At 39.2% G+C, this 17,346-nt stretch overlaps 1 protein-coding gene across 1 annotated transcript in view; it reads left to right on the top strand.

The window, feature by feature from the left end:
• Nucleotides 1-17,346, top strand: part of RASEF (RAS and EF-hand domain containing) — an 85,926-nt gene that overhangs the window by 51,628 nt on the left and 16,952 nt on the right. The window contains exons 10-15 of the mRNA XM_063081185.1: nucleotides 9,003-9,237; nucleotides 9,577-9,714; nucleotides 9,831-9,975; nucleotides 11,638-11,719; nucleotides 12,875-12,989; nucleotides 16,589-16,708. Of these exons, the coding sequence (XP_062937255.1) occupies nucleotides 9,003-9,237; nucleotides 9,577-9,714; nucleotides 9,831-9,975; nucleotides 11,638-11,719; nucleotides 12,875-12,989; nucleotides 16,589-16,708 (835 nt within the window). The remainder of the gene's footprint in view (nucleotides 1-9,002; nucleotides 9,238-9,576; nucleotides 9,715-9,830; nucleotides 9,976-11,637; nucleotides 11,720-12,874; nucleotides 12,990-16,588; nucleotides 16,709-17,346) is intronic.

A 17,346-nucleotide genomic window follows, 5' to 3' on the forward strand; every position in this document is an offset into this window, starting at 1 on the left:
CTTAAAAGGAAAGTAAATTCACTTAGAGGTGAATTACAAGAATGGAATATAGTTTGGGCCCTAATATCTATTTTCTATGATCTTACTTTAAGTTTTGAAATGTGAACCAAGTAAAAATTAAAAGTAAAAATGTTTCAGAGAGGGCAAAGTCATTTCCTTAAGATGTCACGACCTGGTTTCCTATGTGCTCCCCCTACCTCATCCCTAATGCTGCCTTGTTTCTTAGAAGTAGACTCAGTAAGAGTTGTTTCAGGGAAACCAGTGGAATTACAGTATATGTTGTTGCAGTATTTGTGCAGATGTTAAAACTGTTGGCATGATCTGTAAATGTTTAATAGCTTAACTTAATATTTTGTGAACTATGTTGCAGGAAAAGGAAACTCTCAAAACAAATAGAAAGGGAGTCACAGAGGCTTACCAGAAGTTAGAATTAAGCCCTATATTCAATCAAATGAAATGAAATATTGGAACTGTTATTACTTGAGACCTAGCAATAAACACTGAAAGATCACATGTATGTACTTGTGTGTGCATTAACACATATATCCAGTGTTGCTAGTTAAATATTTAATTTTGTAGTATGTCAGAGTTTGAAAGTGGAAGTGAAGGCATAAACTTAAGGTTTCCAGCTCTCCGTTATTGCTTTGTAACTTTTTAAAAACAATTTTTAAAAACATTTTTAATTGATGTATTATAATCAGACATATTTATGGAGTACAATCGGATATTTCAATACATATATATGCTGGATAATGATCAAATCGGGGAAGTTAGTGTATTCATCACCTCATGAATCTATCATTTCTTTGTGGTGAGAATATTCAAAAGCCTCTCTTCTAGCTATTTTGTAATGTACTGTATCTTACTATTAACCATCATTACCCTACTGGGCAATAGAACAGCAGAACTTATTTCTCCTGTCTAATTTTAACTCCACCTCTTGACCCATCTCTCTCCATCCTCACCTTCCCTGTTCCCTCCCCAGTCTCTGGTAACCAGAGTTCTACCCTCTGATTCTATGATACCGTCTGTCTGTCTGTCTCTCTTGCTCTCTCTCTCTCTCTCTCTCGCTCTCTCTCTGTCTCTCTCTCTTCTTTCTCTCTCTGTCTCTGTCTCTTCCTCCCCCCCCCCCCTTTTTAGATTCCATGTATAAGTGAGATCATGCAGTATGTGCCTTTCGATCTCTGGCTTATTTCACTTAACACGATGTCCTCCAGGTCTATCCATATTGTCACAAATGGCAGAATTTCATTCTTTTTTACGGATGAATGTATTTCATTGTGTATATATACCACATTTTCTTTATCCATTTGCTTGTTGTTAGACACCTGGGTTGATTCCATATCCTGGCTGTTGTAAATAATGCTGCAGTAAACATGGGTGTGCAGCTATCTCTTCAACATACTAATTTTATTTCTTTGGATATGTACCCAGTAGTGGGATTGCTGGGTCCTGTGGTAGTTCTATTTTTAATTTTTTTGTTTTCCATTGTGGTTGTACTAATTTACTGTCTCACCCACAGTGTGCAAGTGCTCCCTTTTCTCCACGTCCTCACCCACACTTGTTTTCTTTTGTCTTTTTGATAATAGCTGTTCTAACTGGAGTGAGATGAGATCTCATTGTGGTTTTCGTTTGCATTTCCCTGATGATTAATGAGAGTGAGCATTTATTTTAATGTACCTGTTTGCCATTTGTATGCCTTCTTTTGAGAAATGCCTTTTAAGTTCTTTTGCTCATTTTTTGATCAGGTTATTTGTTTTTTTGCTTTTGAGTTAAGTTCCTTGTATAGTCTGGATATTAGCCCCTTGTCAGAAGTATAGTTTGCAGATATTTTTCTTCCATTCTCTAGGTTGTCTCTTCACCCTATCAATTGTTTCCTTTGTGTAAAAAAAGATTTTTAGTTTCATATAATCCTATTTGACTATTTTTGCTTTTGTTGCCTGTGTTTTGAGGTCGTATTTAAAAAAATTCTTGCCCAGCTCAGTGTCGTAAAGCATTTCTCCCATGTTTTCTTCTAGTAGTTTCATGGTTTTCGCTTTTACGTTTAAGTCTTTAATCCAGTTTGAGTTGATTTTTGTCTTTCTGATTCATGTACATCCCTTTTTCATTTGGGTACTTTTAGTATAAGGAATAATGTACTTAATATCCCGGTGATGGTAAACGGTCTAGTTGCCATCAGGAAGGCCTGATACCAAGGCTTTTCAGTGATCACTTCTAAGAAAACTCTATCCATGTAGAAGGTATTTTCATTGTTCACTGATATGTTAAATAAAAAAAAATTTAATGGCTTATTGATTTGTGGGCAGCTGACTACTCTGTTACTGAGGAATATAGATTTATAAAAATATGTAGGTGTGATGCCATTTTTGTGGACTAATATTTAAGATCAATTCTGAGTAAATGGAGGACATGTGCTTAACTGAAAATTATTTCAGAAATTTCACCATGATTTGTTTTTTAAAAGAGCAGACACCATGGATAAGGCTCATAAGTAGGTTCTGAGTGACAAAGTCATCCCATCCCCAGGACCTCAGAGTGACTGAAAGACAGCACTCCTGTGTTTATCACCTTGCTCCACCCGGGCCTAAATTGACATTCCTTTCTGGCGGGTGATTAATTTGATATAAGAAGTTAACATTTTATTTTCTTTTTTACATTAATATAACAACAATATAAACATGTTGTGCATTTAATTTAATTTTTAAAAATTTTATTCAAAATATTTTAACATTGTACATATTTGTGGGGTACAGTGTGTTGTTCAATACATGCATATACTGCACAATGATTCACTTATGGTAGGCAGCGTAGTTTTGTACCCGTTAGTCCACCACTTTTCTCCCCACCCCCACCCCCACCCCCGCCAGCCTTTGGTAACTATTATTCTACTCTCTACTTCTATGAAAACCACTTACATTTTTTTTCTTTTCTTAGGATTACACATGAGTGAGACCATGAGGTATTTGTTTTTTTTGTGCCTAACTTACTTCACTTAATGTGATGGTTTCCAGTTCCATCCATGTTGCTGCAAATGATAGGATATCATTTTTTTAAATAGCTGAGTAATATTCTGTATATATACTACAGTGTTTTTTATCCATTCATCCGTTGATGGACATTTAGGGTGATTCCATGTCTTGACTATTGTGAATAGTGCTGTGATGAACATGGGAGTTCAGGTCCCTTTTTGATATATTGATTTCATTTCCTTTGGGTATGTACCCAGCAGTGAGACAGCTGGGTCATAAGGTAGATCTATTTTTAGTTCTCCGAGGAACTACATTCCCAATTTACATTCCCACCAACAATGTAGGAGAGTTCCCTTTCTCTGCATCCTCACCAGCATTTGTTATTTTCTGTCCCGTTGATAATAGCCATTCTAACTGGAGTGAGATGATATCTCATTGTAGTTTTAATTTGTATTTCCCTAATGATTAATGATTTGGAGCATTTTTTCATGTGCCTGTTGGCCATTTGTATATCTTCTATTGAGAAATGTCTGTTCAGGTCCTTTGCCCATTTTTTGATTGGGTTATTTGTTTTTTTGCTGTTGAGTCATTTAAGTTCCTTATATATTCTGGATATTAGTCCCTTGTCTGATGTGTGGTTGGTGAACACTTTCTTCCATTCTGCAGTTTGTCAGTTCACTTTGTTGACAGTGTCCTTTGCTGTGCAAAAGCTTTTTAGTTTGATGTAGTCCCATTTGTGTATTTTTTTGCTTTAGTTGCTGCACCTTTGTAGTCTCACTCAAAGAAGCACTGTCCACTCCCATTTTGTGTAGTGTTTCCCAAATGTTTTCTTCTTGTGGTTTCATAGTTTGGGGTCTTAAACTTAGGTCTTTGATCCATTTTGAGTTGACTTTTGTGAATGGTGAGAAATAGGGGTCTAGTTTTGAAATATGTGAATATCCAGTTTTCCCAACACCATTTGTTGAAGAGGCTGTCCTTTCCCCATTGTGTATTTTTGGTACCCTTGTCAAGAATCGGTTGGCTGTAAGTGCATTGGTTTATTCCAGGGCTGTCTATTCTATTCCATTTGTCAATTTGTCTGTTTTTGTGCCACTACTATGCTGTTTTGGTTACTATAGCATTATAGTATATTTCAAAGTCAGGAAGTATGATGCCTCCAATTTTGTTCTTTTTGTTCAAGATTTCTTTTGCTCTACAGGGTATTTTGTAGTTCTATACAAATTTTAAGATCTTTTTTTCTTTCTGTGAAGAATGTCACTGGTATTTTGATAGGTATTGCATTGAATACATGGATTGATTTGGGTAATATGGACATTTTGGTATTAATTCTTCCATCCCAAGAACATAGGATGTGTTTTCATTTATTTGTGTTCTCTTCAATTTTTTTACCAATGTTTTATACTTTTCATTGTTGCGGTCTTTCACCTTCTTGGTTAAATTTACTCCTAGGTATTTCATTTTTTTGGTAGCTATTGTGTATGTGATTACTTTCTTGATTTCTTCTTTGGCTATTTTATTGTTGGCATATACCAAGGCTACTGAGTTTTGCGTGTTTATATTGTATCCTGCCATTTTACTGAATTCATTTATTAGTTCTATTTATTTTTTGGTGGAGTCTTTAGGATTATCTATGGATAGGATCATGTCATCTGCCAATAGGGATAGTTTGACTTCCTCCTTTCTGGTTTGAATGACTTTTATTGCTTTCCCTTGCCTTATTGCACAGGCTAGAACTTCTAGTACTAAGTTTAATAATTTCGGAATAGCTTGAAGAGAATTGGTATTAATTCCTTTTTAAAGGTTTGGTAGAATTTAGCCCTAAAGACATGGTTTTGGTCTTTTCTTTGTTGGGAGACTGCTGATTACTGCTTTAATCTTGTTGCTTGTTATTAGTCTGTTCAGGTTTTCTGTTTCTTCTTGGTTCACTCTTGGTAGTTTGTATGTGTCCAGAAATTTATCCATTTCTTCCAAGTTTTCAAATTTGTTGGTGGATAGTTGCTTTTAACAGTCTCTAAGGATTTTTTGTGTTTCTGTGGTATCAGTTGTAATGTCTCCTTGTTCATTCCTGATTTTTGTTATTTGGGTCTTCTCGCTTCTTCTTCTCCTTTTATTTTTGTTTTTTGTTTTTTGTTACCCTAGCTAATAGTTTGTCTATTTTGTTTATCTCCTCAAAAAAACAACTTTTTGTTTCCTCGTTATGTTGTAACATTTTTTTGGATCTCTATATCATTTAGTTCTGCTCTGATCTTACTTATTTCTTTCTGTCTACTAACTTTGGGATTGGACTGTTCTTGTTTTTCTAGTTCTCTTAAGTGTAGTGTTAAGTTGTTTATTTGAAATCTTTATTTTTTTTGACATAAGCATTAATTGCGATAAACTTCCCTCTTAGTACTGCTTTTGCAGTATCCCACAGGTTTTGGTATGATGTATCTTTATTTTCATCAGTTTCAAGAAGTTTCTTGATTTACTGTTTAATATCTTCTTGGATCCATAGGTTATTTAGGAGCCTATTGTTTAATTTCAATGTATTTGTATAGTGTCCTGAGTTTTGCTTGTTATTAATTTCTAGTTTTAATCCATTGTGGTCTGATAAGATGCTTGAAATGATTTTGATTTTTTAAAATTTGTTGAGGCTGTATTTGTGACCTAACATGTGGTCTGTCCTGGAGAAAGTTCCATGTGCTGATGAGAAGAATGTATATTGTGTAGTTGTTGGGTGAAATGTTCTGTAGATATCTGCCAGGTCTGATTTGGTCTAAAGTGTAGTTTAAATTCTGTGTTTCTCTGTTGATCTGTTGCCTGGAAGACCTGTCCAGTGCTGAGAGAGGGGTGTTCTGATCCTTCACTACTATTGTATTTGGGTCTGTCTCTTTCTTTAGGTCTAATAGTGTTTGCTTTATATACCTGGGTTCTCTGGTGTTGGGTGCATATATATTTATGATTGTTATGTCTTCTTGCTGGTTAGATTTCTTTCTCATTATATAGTGGCTTTCATTGTCATTTGTATGGTTTTTGGTTTAAAGTCTATTTTACCCAATAAAAGAATACTTACTCTTGCTCATTTTTGGTTTCCATTTGCTTGGTATATATTTTTTCTATCCCTTCACTATTCATCTGTGTTCATCTTTACAGGTGAGGCATATCTCTTGAAGACAACATATGGTTGGGTCAGCTTTTTAATCCAGTCCATCAGTCTGTGTCTTTTGAGTGGGGAGTTTAATCCATTTTTGATTAGGGATGTTATTGATAGATATTATCTTATTCTTTCCAGTTGTTGCTTTTTATTTAGTTGTTTTAAATATCTTTTGTTGCTTTCTTCCCTTTTTATTATTTGACTCCGATGTTTGTTGGTTTTTTGAGGTGGTAAGATTTAGTTCCTTTTTCTTTCTCATTTGCTTTTGTGTTTTACCAGTGGGTTTTGTTCTTTCTTGTGTGTTCGTGGTAGTGATTATTGTTTTTTGGATTCCATATACAGGACTCCCTTGAGAATTACTTGCAAAATTGGTTATGTGGTGATGAACTCCTACAATTTTTGTTTATCTGGGAAATACACTATTTCTCCTTTATTTCTGAAGGATAACCTTTCTGGGTATAGTATTATTGGCTGGCAGTTTTTTTCTTTTTGCATTTTGAATATGTCATCCCATTTTCTTCTTGCCTATGGAGTTTCAGTTGAGAAATCTGCTGTTAGTCTGATGTTGGCTTCCTTAGAAGTGACTTGACACTTTTCTCTTGCTGCTTTTAGGATTCTCTCTTTGTCTTTGAGCTTTGCCAGTTTGACTATAAATAGTATGTCTAAGAGAGGATATTTTTTGATTGAATCTGTTTGGGGATCTTTGAGCTTCCTGGATCTGAAATATGTGTCTCTCCCTATATCTGTTAAGTTTTTCATTATTATTTCATTGAATAGATTTTCAATGCCTTAATCTTTCTCCTCTCCTTCTGGAACACCCATGATTAGGATGTTCGTGCACTTAAGGTTGTCTGCTAGCTCTCTTAGACTTTCTTCATTTTTTAAAATTATTTTTTCCTTTTTTTTCCCCACCTGTGTTATTTCATAGAGACGGTCTTCAAGATCTGGGATTCATTCTTCAGCTTGTTCTAACCTGCTGCTTAAGCTCTTTGTTGTGATTTTTATTCCATTTAATGAATCCTTCAGTTCCAGGAATTCTGCTGCATCTTTTTTAAGGTATTGATCTCTTTGTAAATTTCCTCCGTCATATCATGAATATTTTTTCTCATTTCACTGTGTTGTCTGAGTCTTCTCATCTCATTGAATTTTCTTAAGATTATTGCTTGGAATTCCTTTTCAGTAATTTCAAAGGTTTCTATTCTATAGGCTCTGGTACTTGAGAATTACTACATTCCTTTGGTGGTGTCATATTTTATGGTTTTTTCATATGTCTAATATCTCTACATTGATTCCTGGTTATCTGGTAGATCAGTTGCTGCCTTCTGTTACTCTGGAGTGGACACTGAGGGGAAAGACTTCCTCCTCATTTTTCCAGGCTCTTCTGGTGACTTTCCTTGTGTCAGTGCAGTCAGATATAAAGTGGGCCACCTGCATGATGGTTGTGGCTGCTACTGTGGCTATTAGCCATCCTTGCAGTAATAGAAGCTGTGGTGGTGGCTGTTGTGGATGACCTCACAGAAGTGGTGTGGGGCCTCCTGGTTGTGGTGGGCGGTGCTGGGTCCTGCCTTCTGTTCAGGTAGGGGGAGGGCTTTCCAGGGGTTTTTCCCACCTGTACATCCCTGGTCATGGCAGGTGGTGGGCTGCCTGTTGGTATGAGATTCTTGCCTCAGAATAAAGACTTAGTAATTGAACCACATATTGAGAGAGAGAGTGTGGTGATTAAATCCTCTTTTTGGTTAATTTTAAACACTTTCTAATGGCACAAAAATGTTTTTGATTTCTCAGATTTACCTGCCTTATACTTCTTTATATTAAGATCACCCTCTCTCTTCTAAGTTGATCTATCTGTTACTATTTTTCATACCTGAAGACCTGTGTACTTGCCCCTTCACCCTTTCCAATGATTCATGTATGCACAGTGGCTAAGCCACTGCCCAGCGTGTAGTAGGTGCTATGTAAGTCATAGCCATTTTTCTTATTTTAATACAAACTTAGATTCTTATGAAAATCGAATGGGAAATCAAAAGTGAATAGGGAAGTAAGCAATTTCTTTTGATTCTCTTGTTTGATGTTAATTTCTCTGTCACTTATAAAATCTTAGAGTTTCACAAGTGGAAAGATTCAAAGAAATCAGTAGTTCTAGCCTTTATCTGAGGCACTTTTCTGTCTGAAGCATCTCTTGTAGGGGTGTTTCCAGACTGTGTGTCAGCAAAAAACTCACATGTCAAAGTGTGCCAGAACCACACAGTTTCAACTGCCTAGCATTTTTCACCATGCTGATTAGAGATATGACTCTCAGAAAAGTTTACCAGTTGGCCCTTATTTTGTCTTGTGCAATCAGAGAGGCTGCATTCTTCTTCATGTGTCAGCTCTTCAAGTATTTGAAGAAAAGAATCCATCAACACTTAAATTGAGTACACTGAGCTGTTCCTCATATCTGAGGGTTTTGGGTCTCACAACCTTGTGGATGCCTTTCCCACTGAGAGTTCTCAGCATCCCTTTTACGTACAGTTGTTATCCAGAAATGGACTCACTGTTTAGAATATGGTCTGAACTCACTGGAGTAAAAAGTCAGTGTCACTTGTTTTGAGAGCTTTTTTATTAACACAACTTTAGATTGCATTTATGTCTTGGACACTCTAATCCTTTTTGTATCAGGAAATAAAGAAGGTGGTTTTAAAAATAGCTCTATTTATTCAATAATGGATGTGAGGGTCTTTATCTTAAATGAATGTTGCATAGGATGAACTGATGTTGCTTTGAACAACCGTGGAACACATTCTGGCTCTTGGCAGAAGTGAGCATGTCGGTCTGCTCGACTCCATCCCTGAAGTCTGTTGCCTGTGCATTCTCGAGCATGGCCAGCCTGCAGGTGACACAGTCTCCTCCTTCATTACCAGGTCATCCCGCTCTTCCTGCATGGATGAGGACTGTGACTCGCTGGCCCTCTGTGATCCTATGCAGAGGGTGAATTGTGAAGTTGACAGCTTGCCCGAGAGCTGCTTCGACAGTGGTTTGTCGACCCTGAGAGATTCCAATGAGTATGACTCAGAGGTGGAATACAAGCACCAGAGGGGATTTCAGAGGTCACACGAGGTGCAGGAGAGCTTTGGGGGTGATGCTTCAGATACAGATGTAAGCCCCAGAAACTGTTGTTTCCTAGGCCTTGTCTTTGATTGAAATCTGTCACCATATTTGACTCTTATCTGTGATGGGAATCCATTTTAAAGGTCATAAATAAGGAGCATAGTCAGTAGAATGTTTTTTTCCCCACTAAGTTAGGGAGAGATTTTCAGATTGCCTTTAGGGCCACTCTATTGCATAACATCATGGACTGCGGATTCAGCTGCATATTTTTCTTCTCATTAATCCATGATGTATAATCCATATGTATTATCCTTTATGATGTATAATCCACAATGAGAGACTTCATTCTTTAACTGCTGACTTTTATTCATTTATTTTTGCGAATAGGTTCCTGACATAAGGGATGAGGAGACATACGATTCGGAAGGTGTGGCTTCCACTGTGGACTGGAAGCCCCAAGGGTCTGCAGGTGAGGACAGCCTCGTTACCTCCTCAAGAAAGCCCATCTCAGCACTCTCACCCCAGGTAGGCAGCTTCTGAGACACCCTTGCTCATGAACACTGCTGATGCTCTGTGCCATGTTACTAATCAGGAAGAAAATGGGCAGCACGTTTAATACCTCTGTGGCTTTTTTCTCCTAGACAGACACGGCGGATGACAGCCATAAATCTTGCTCACAGAAGGCTTACAAGATTGTGCTTGCTGGGGATGCTGCAGTGGGGAAGTCTAGTTTCCTCATGAGACTTTGCAAGAATGAATTTCTAGGAAATACAAGTGCCACCCTGGGTATGGCTTCTATTTCAGTTGATAATGGGACAATGACCTTCTTTAGCTTGATTTTCTTTTCTTTAAGGATTATATACACAGATGCACAGGTATACAGCTCTTTCTTTCTTTCTCTATATACATACATACATCTAGGGGTGTGTGTGTGTCCTTGTCTATAGGATGGTCCTTTTCTGTTTTGGTTAAGGCCCAACTTTAGGAAAGGAAGACTGACAAAGGACAGAAGAATCTACTTAGCCCCTCAGATGAACTGAACCAAGTTTAGAGCCTTAGATGTCGGATTCATTTCTTTAGCTTATTTTTTTCTGAGTCCTACTAAGAGCCAGACACTGTTGTAGGTGCTAAAGATAACCAATGAGTGAAGCTGAAAAAATCTCAGCCTGCAAGGAATTTCCATCCCAAATCAAGGGAAATGGACAAGAAACAAATTTTAAAAATGAGGTTTGGGGAGAGGGTGTCAGGGAAAGCCTTTCTGATAACATGTCATTTGATGTTGATAAAGTGACAGTATTGATGGTCAGTTTGTCATTGTGATCAAAATCATAGGCAGAGACATGCTTCCTTCCCCACCTTCACAGCAGAACAAAAGAATAAGCAGTGTGCTGATTTCCCAGACTTGCATGGTAATCAATAAAATGGGTTGAAGCTGTGCAAAGCGTCTTTTATTTTTCTTCCTCATCTAAGGAATTCTTATTTTGATAACCAGAAATGTTGGAACAGAGTGATTGCCCTCTTCACGATGGATGTCTTTGTAAATTTATGGTTCTCTGATACACCCTTCAAGATAACAAAGCTGATAGTTCACTTTAGTTTGATTCATAAAAAGACATTAGTATTTGGTTCAATTGCTAGAGACCATGGCGTGTGTTTCTATGTACGTGTACACGTATACATATATGAGAGTACTTCAAAAGGTTCATGGAAAAATAGAATGGAAAAATAATACAAATTTTTTGTGGACTATGCGAATTTTTCCATGAACTTTTTAAAGTACCCTTCATACACACACATATATACATGCAGACACATGCACATAGATGCATAGATATCCCCACATATACATACATACAGATCCCATATGCACACATATAAACACATATACAGAAACATAAAAGGGACTTCAAAAAGTTTGTGGAAAAATAGAATTGAAAGATAATACAAATTTTTCATGGACTATATGAACCTTTCCATGAACTTTTTGAAGTACCTTCGTACACACAGGTGCATATATGTGTGCATATGTATACCTACAGATATGCACATACACATAAATATACAAACATATACGCACACAGAGGCATTCTTGTATGTGCGCGCGCGCACACACACACACACACACACACACACACACACACACACACACAGAAATATGACTGAGTTCACCTAATCATCTGGGAAAACAGAACACAGATATTCCCGTTGTTCGTTGGTACGTTAAATCCTTCCCCAAGTCAGCCCACCTACAGACGGTGCGTCTGCACGCACATGTGGTCTGACTTATAATTAGAATTTGAAGGTCACTGTCCCTGAAGGCTGTGCACATTCCTCTCTAGCTCACTGAGCTTTGGCTTATTGGCTTTTGTCTCATCTACAGAGGGCTTGAAAGTAAAAAGCCAGCGGAATTATTTACATCATGTTCTCTACTCTCATATTCCTTTTCAGGAGTTGATTTCCAAATGAAGACTCTCATTGTAGATGGAGAGCGAACAGTTCTGCAGCTCTGGGATACAGCTGGTCAGGAGAGGCAAGTGCTTTTCATGATGCTTTGGGCTCTGCTTGGGTTTGCATGGCCAAGCCTTATATGGTGTTTGCTGACCTTTGTACTCATAATTATGTAATTATAATATGCTTTATAAGATGCATATAATTACGAAGTATATTATAATTTCAAGAATGCTTATCTTTTTTCCACATCCTCTCCTCCTTATCTATCAGTGTGTGAGAAGAGGCTCATTAAGCTTCCTTTGAGCTGGTGTTTGGTTGGGACAAAGAGAGCCCTTTCCTAACAAGAGTGTTTAGGTGAGGCCACACTCCTGAAGGCAGTGACAGTGTGAGGGCTACTTAGCTGTGGAGTGATGAATGATGGAAGAGAGACTTAGCTCCCCCTGGTTCAAGGGCAGAGGCACAGACCAAATAGCAGACTAATCTGGTGAGGCTGCCTTATCTTGATTCTATCCAGCTGTTCAGCAGACAAGCATGGGTGCCTGTCCTTGTACCAGGCTCTCTTCATTGTGCTCGGATTCAGTGATGGGCAGACCCGCACACATATGTGCCCTCATGGAGCTCATGTTCTCTAGCAGACTTGCAATTCCAATATTTCAAAATATTTGTGGTTGCCATGGCTGTATTGAAAATACTTGTAAAATATGGCACTTGGTTTAGAGTTAGGACATATGTGTGGACGTATGCTCTTCCCCTGGGGACCCCCGTGCCCCGTGTATGTGAAGCATCTGGCAAGTCATGGTGACATTGTTAGTTCTTCTGCCACCCACCCCAGCTCTCCCTACCCACCCCCATGAAAGTAATTTTTCTCTCATGTACATCCTTGAAGTGTCCCCTCTGTTCTCCTCTGTGGGTTCTGGGAGATTGCTGCTGAGGTTGAAATCTTTAGAAATTACACTGTCAACCTTGTCCTGGTTATACTTTGGGATTTGTAGATGCTCTTGGGTGTGTTTGGTGGAGAAAATGACTGGCTTTTCTCAATCAGTCACTTCAAGTCTCATCCTATGACCTTCCACTGGGTCAGTCAAGGCGTTGCAGATGGCTGCGTTACAGTGATATGTTCCCATTAGATTCTTCCCAATTGGGGCTGATTTTGGAAGATGAGAAAAAATGAGCAAAAAAGAGGTGAAGAATAAAGCAGCCCAGCACCGACTGACCATGTGCTTCCCCTTCCCAGATTCCGAAGCATCGCCAAGTCGTATTTCAGAAGGGCGGACGGCGTGTTGCTGCTGTATGACGTCACGTGTGAGCAAAGCTTTCTTCACGTTCGGGAGTGGGTAGATATGATCGAGGTAAGAAATCAAGACGGAGACACAGGAAATTGCACGGGGAGTTACAGGCTGTCTTGGAAAATGCTGTTGCTCTTTGCTGGAGAGAACTTGATCAGAACCCACTGAGGGAGGATCAGTGCTGGAGGCAGAGTTTCCAGTGGCACTGGCAGCTCTGGTCTCTTCCTCAGGAGTTGGGCAAGTTTGCCCAAAGCCAAGGACACTACTGACGGGAGCTTCTGGGAATCAAACTTCCGAGTTTTCTTACAGGTAAAGTCAGAACTTCATTGTAAGCAAGTGAAGGCGCAAGGCAGCCTGGGGAGCTGCCGCTCGTACAGACAGGGACGTGGTGTGTTTGGGTGTGTGGCGCGGGTGGGTGTGCACGGGGCCTCCACGTGGGTTACAGGTGCAGGTGAAACACCACCTGCATGTGCGCACTTGCCCATGTCTCACTTCTATCTGTCAACTTTATTCTGGGAGTGATCTAAGCTCTATAGATATCTCACAGTGCCACTGAAATACCAATTGCTATTCTAAACATGTGAGGTGACATCTGTGCTATTTTGGCTCAATGAGATGGTGTCCCTTGTGTGAGGAGCTTTCATATCCTCTGGTTTCATGGTAAACAATTTTTAAAACTAGGAAATAATATTGGCCACATTTAGTGTGCTGCTAACAGGTGTTAATCAATATAAAACTACAGTTCAAGGTTTAGTTCAGCACACTCCCTTGAAAAATTAGAAACCTAGTGGCTAATACAACTTTTCAAGTAAGTATTGTTTTATCCATAATTTTAAAAAGGCATTAAATTACACGAGGGGCTGAGCAGAGGACTGATTACTGCTTGATCTTATGTTAGCCTCTGGAGTGAATGTTCTCTTTCTAATTAAAGAAGGAATATGAAAAATGACCAATTGCAATTGGTGATAGGACTTTGACAATGATAAATAAATATGCACTTTGTTCAAATGAAATGTCATAACTTAAAATGATTATAAATTCAATGAAAGTGTGTCCACATTTATGTGACATTTTTACTTCACAAAATTTTCCATATGATCTATTCATTACTGTAGCATCTGGGAAGGGAAATAAGGAACATATTATTCTCCCTTTTATGAAAAACCTGAGGCATAGGGAAAGTGTGTGGCACTTGCTTTTAGGGGTGGGATGAGGGCTTCACTCGGACCTCCTGATTCACTGGTTGCTTCTTTAATAAAGCACCAGAGTGAGCAGCAGATTAATAGAAGGAGCCTTTGTGTTGAGAAGGGAATTCCAAGTCACAGGTAGCACAGGGAGGAGAGTGTCCGCTTGAGGACACAAACCCAGCTCCCTGGGGTGGAGCAGTGAGTCCAGAGAGTGACAGATTGTCCCAGCGGGCTTCTGCACACTGACATTTAACCTCTAGAGCAAAGCTTTTTGTTGTTGAAATTTTGGACTTAGTCTTTTAAATCTTTGGATGTGGTTGAGAAAAGGCGGAACAAAGGTAAGTTCAGCCCCAGTGAAATTGTCCCAACATAAAGTGGCCACTGCCATAACTTGCTAAGCACCTACATGCAGTAAGGAGCCTTTTCAGCCATTGGTAACACCTTTGATAGGGTCAGAAAAGGAATAAAACTATTCCTTTTTCTTCAAATTCAAGATGAATTCTTGAACTTGTTACAGGGGGAAGAAATTAGACACCACGTGGCATTTGACTTTCACCTTAGAAAAAATGGGCACAATGAAGCTTCTCATGGCTCGCTGTTTCTCACTTGAGGACATCCTATAGGGACAATTTATATGGCCTCTATGAGTGTGGGTAGAAATGAATGAGGTGATCGCTGGAAGAGGCCAGAGGATTGGGGAGCAGCGGACCGTCAGTGGTGAATGGACCCTCTGATTGAAAAGCTGCTGGGTTACAAAACTTGGTTAATAGAGTTATCGATGAAGTAAAATCATGGACATGTTTTTACCTGTCATAAATAATTTACTGATTGAACGTTTGGGTAATAGCTGAATGGAGATACTTGAGCTATGAGATCTCTTCCTGACTTTTACACATTCAGAAATATTCTTTGAGTGCCTCCTGTGTGCACATACTGTTCTAGGTTCTTGGGATATATCTGTCAATAAAACTAAGAATCCCATCCTTGTGGAGCTTGTGTTCTAGTGCAGAGACAGATGAGAAGCAAAAAATAAATAATAATAATAAATGTGGAAGAAAGGATGTGATAGAAAGTGATAAATGTTATAGAAAAAAGAGCAGGCTGGTGGGCCTCCTGATGAGGATGTGGCCGCAGTCTTCGTCACTGTGACCAGGCTAGCCTCACCGAGGTGACATTTAAGTCGAGACTTGAAGGAGGTGCCTGTGTTTACCTATGTGACTTTGGGAAGTCATTCAGACGCTCAGATTCTTGGCTTGCTTAGATGAATATTTGGTCAATGACTTCTAAATGATGCCCCCTTGAGTTCTGGGATCACCAAAGAGCACAGTGAATGAACTCATTAGTGAGGGGAGCAGCTGGTTTGGGGGCTGGGATTTTACTTTCTTCACTGCTTTATTTATACTATGCTCTGGTACCTTCAGCCAGAAGAAAAGAATCTGAAGAGAGACGAAGTGAAATATAATTTCATTTTAAGGTTCATTTCTTGATCCTATATCAGGTATTGCACCAAACTGAATGAGCCCCCAGATATCTGTAGGCACTGCAGAGCGTCATTTCCATGTGCTTTTGCTAGGGCTGCTGCTGCTTTTTGTTTAGGAACCAGAAACCTGCTCTCTGTGCTAGTCAGGTTATCTTCTTCATCATAGCTTGCCGAGGTGGGGTATTCCCTTATTAATCTTTTCATTTTACAGATAGGAAATTGAGGCAGAAACCTGAAAAGACTTGCCTGATCACACACAGCATCACATGGCAGGGGGGAGGTCTCAGACTTCCACACACGTCCTGAGAATGCTGGGCAGCATAACAATTTACTTATGCTGCTTTGGGAGCAGTATCCTTAGAATTACTTTGAGTGATTGTTAATTGACTCTTCATGTAAAAAAAAGTTGACCTTTAGGACTTTCATAGTTTGCTTTTGTAAACCAGAGAGCAGTGAGCATGGAACTTCCAAATTTCCTTTTTGACCTATGATAGCTGCAGAATTACTTCTCTGTTTTGTACCTGGGATAATGAAGTTGACTTGTAATCACCATTATTTGTAGTGAAAGTTGTAGAAAATTATGTGGGCACCACAGCCAAATATAATTCTGTAGTCATGCCTCCTGAGTTTATAATGGTTTGTAGTGCTCTGTGTGCTAGAGATAAGAAAAGAGCAAATACATGTTTCTTTTGCTGTAAAGCTGATTAATCCCAGTGCCTTTACCTTTCCATTAACCTGAGGACAGAACGTTGTGTAATGGCAGGGGTTATGGAATTAGTTTAGACCCAGGCCCTGACCCTTCCATGTTCATATTTAACCTCTCCGAATTTCAGTTTTCCCAGGACATTTTGAGGTTTAAAGATGTTCTCTATCCATCATTTGGCACACGGGGAGATCAGAAAATGGTAGCTGCTGCTGCTGTTGTCATCGTCATTGTCATTATAATATGTCCAGTATTTTATGTATGCCCAATGTTTTTCTCTTCTTCATGGTAGGATGCAACCCATGAGACTATCCCTATCATGTTGGTAGGAAACAAGGCCGATCTTCGTGACAGTGCTACTACAGAGGAACAAAAATGTGTCACAGGATACATTGGAGAAAAACTGGCCATGGTAAGAGTGCGGGTGGGTCCGAACTGGAAGAGGACATGGGGGTTTAATGGCTTCATAGTTGGTGGCCTTTTACTTTTGTCTACCTTCACTTAAGAGGTTCTTTGACAAATTTCTGCCCTGTTTGATGGGGTGCCTGTGCCTCCTACACAGGTGGGACTCCAGTGACCTCTCCCCTTTCAAGTGTAAGTTATGACACCAAGGACTCAATCCCTCATGTGGGTGAAACAATCACATGATCATTCTCCCCCACTGAGTGTCACTGACAAAGAGAAGCTGACATCATCCTGCCATCTTCTTCTCACCCACTTCCTGGAATCTTCTCTAGTCCTGGAATCCAGGAAAAGGAAAAAGAACGGGAGTCCTGTTTTGAAAAGATGGGTTTGGTTCCAGAGGGTTACACAATGTCAAGGGGCGGGAGATGGTGCCCTATCTCACCTGGGTGGAAGGGAATTGGAAGTCGTCTTTTCTTCTCTTACATTTGTGCTTACTTGAAATAGTCTAAGATTATTTTTGGCTATGCATTTGTAGAGGATTAAGCTCATTCCTGTCCAGATTTTTATTGTGGGCAGTATTTATTCTTCCAGTACCGTTACTGTGTCAGAATGCTACATGGCCCTCCTATGACTTGTCTGACCAGT

Source organism: Cynocephalus volans, chromosome 16, assembly GCF_027409185.1.
Source record: "Cynocephalus volans isolate mCynVol1 chromosome 16, mCynVol1.pri, whole genome shotgun sequence".
Classification (NCBI taxonomy): Eukaryota; Metazoa; Chordata; class Mammalia; order Dermoptera; family Cynocephalidae; genus Cynocephalus; species Cynocephalus volans.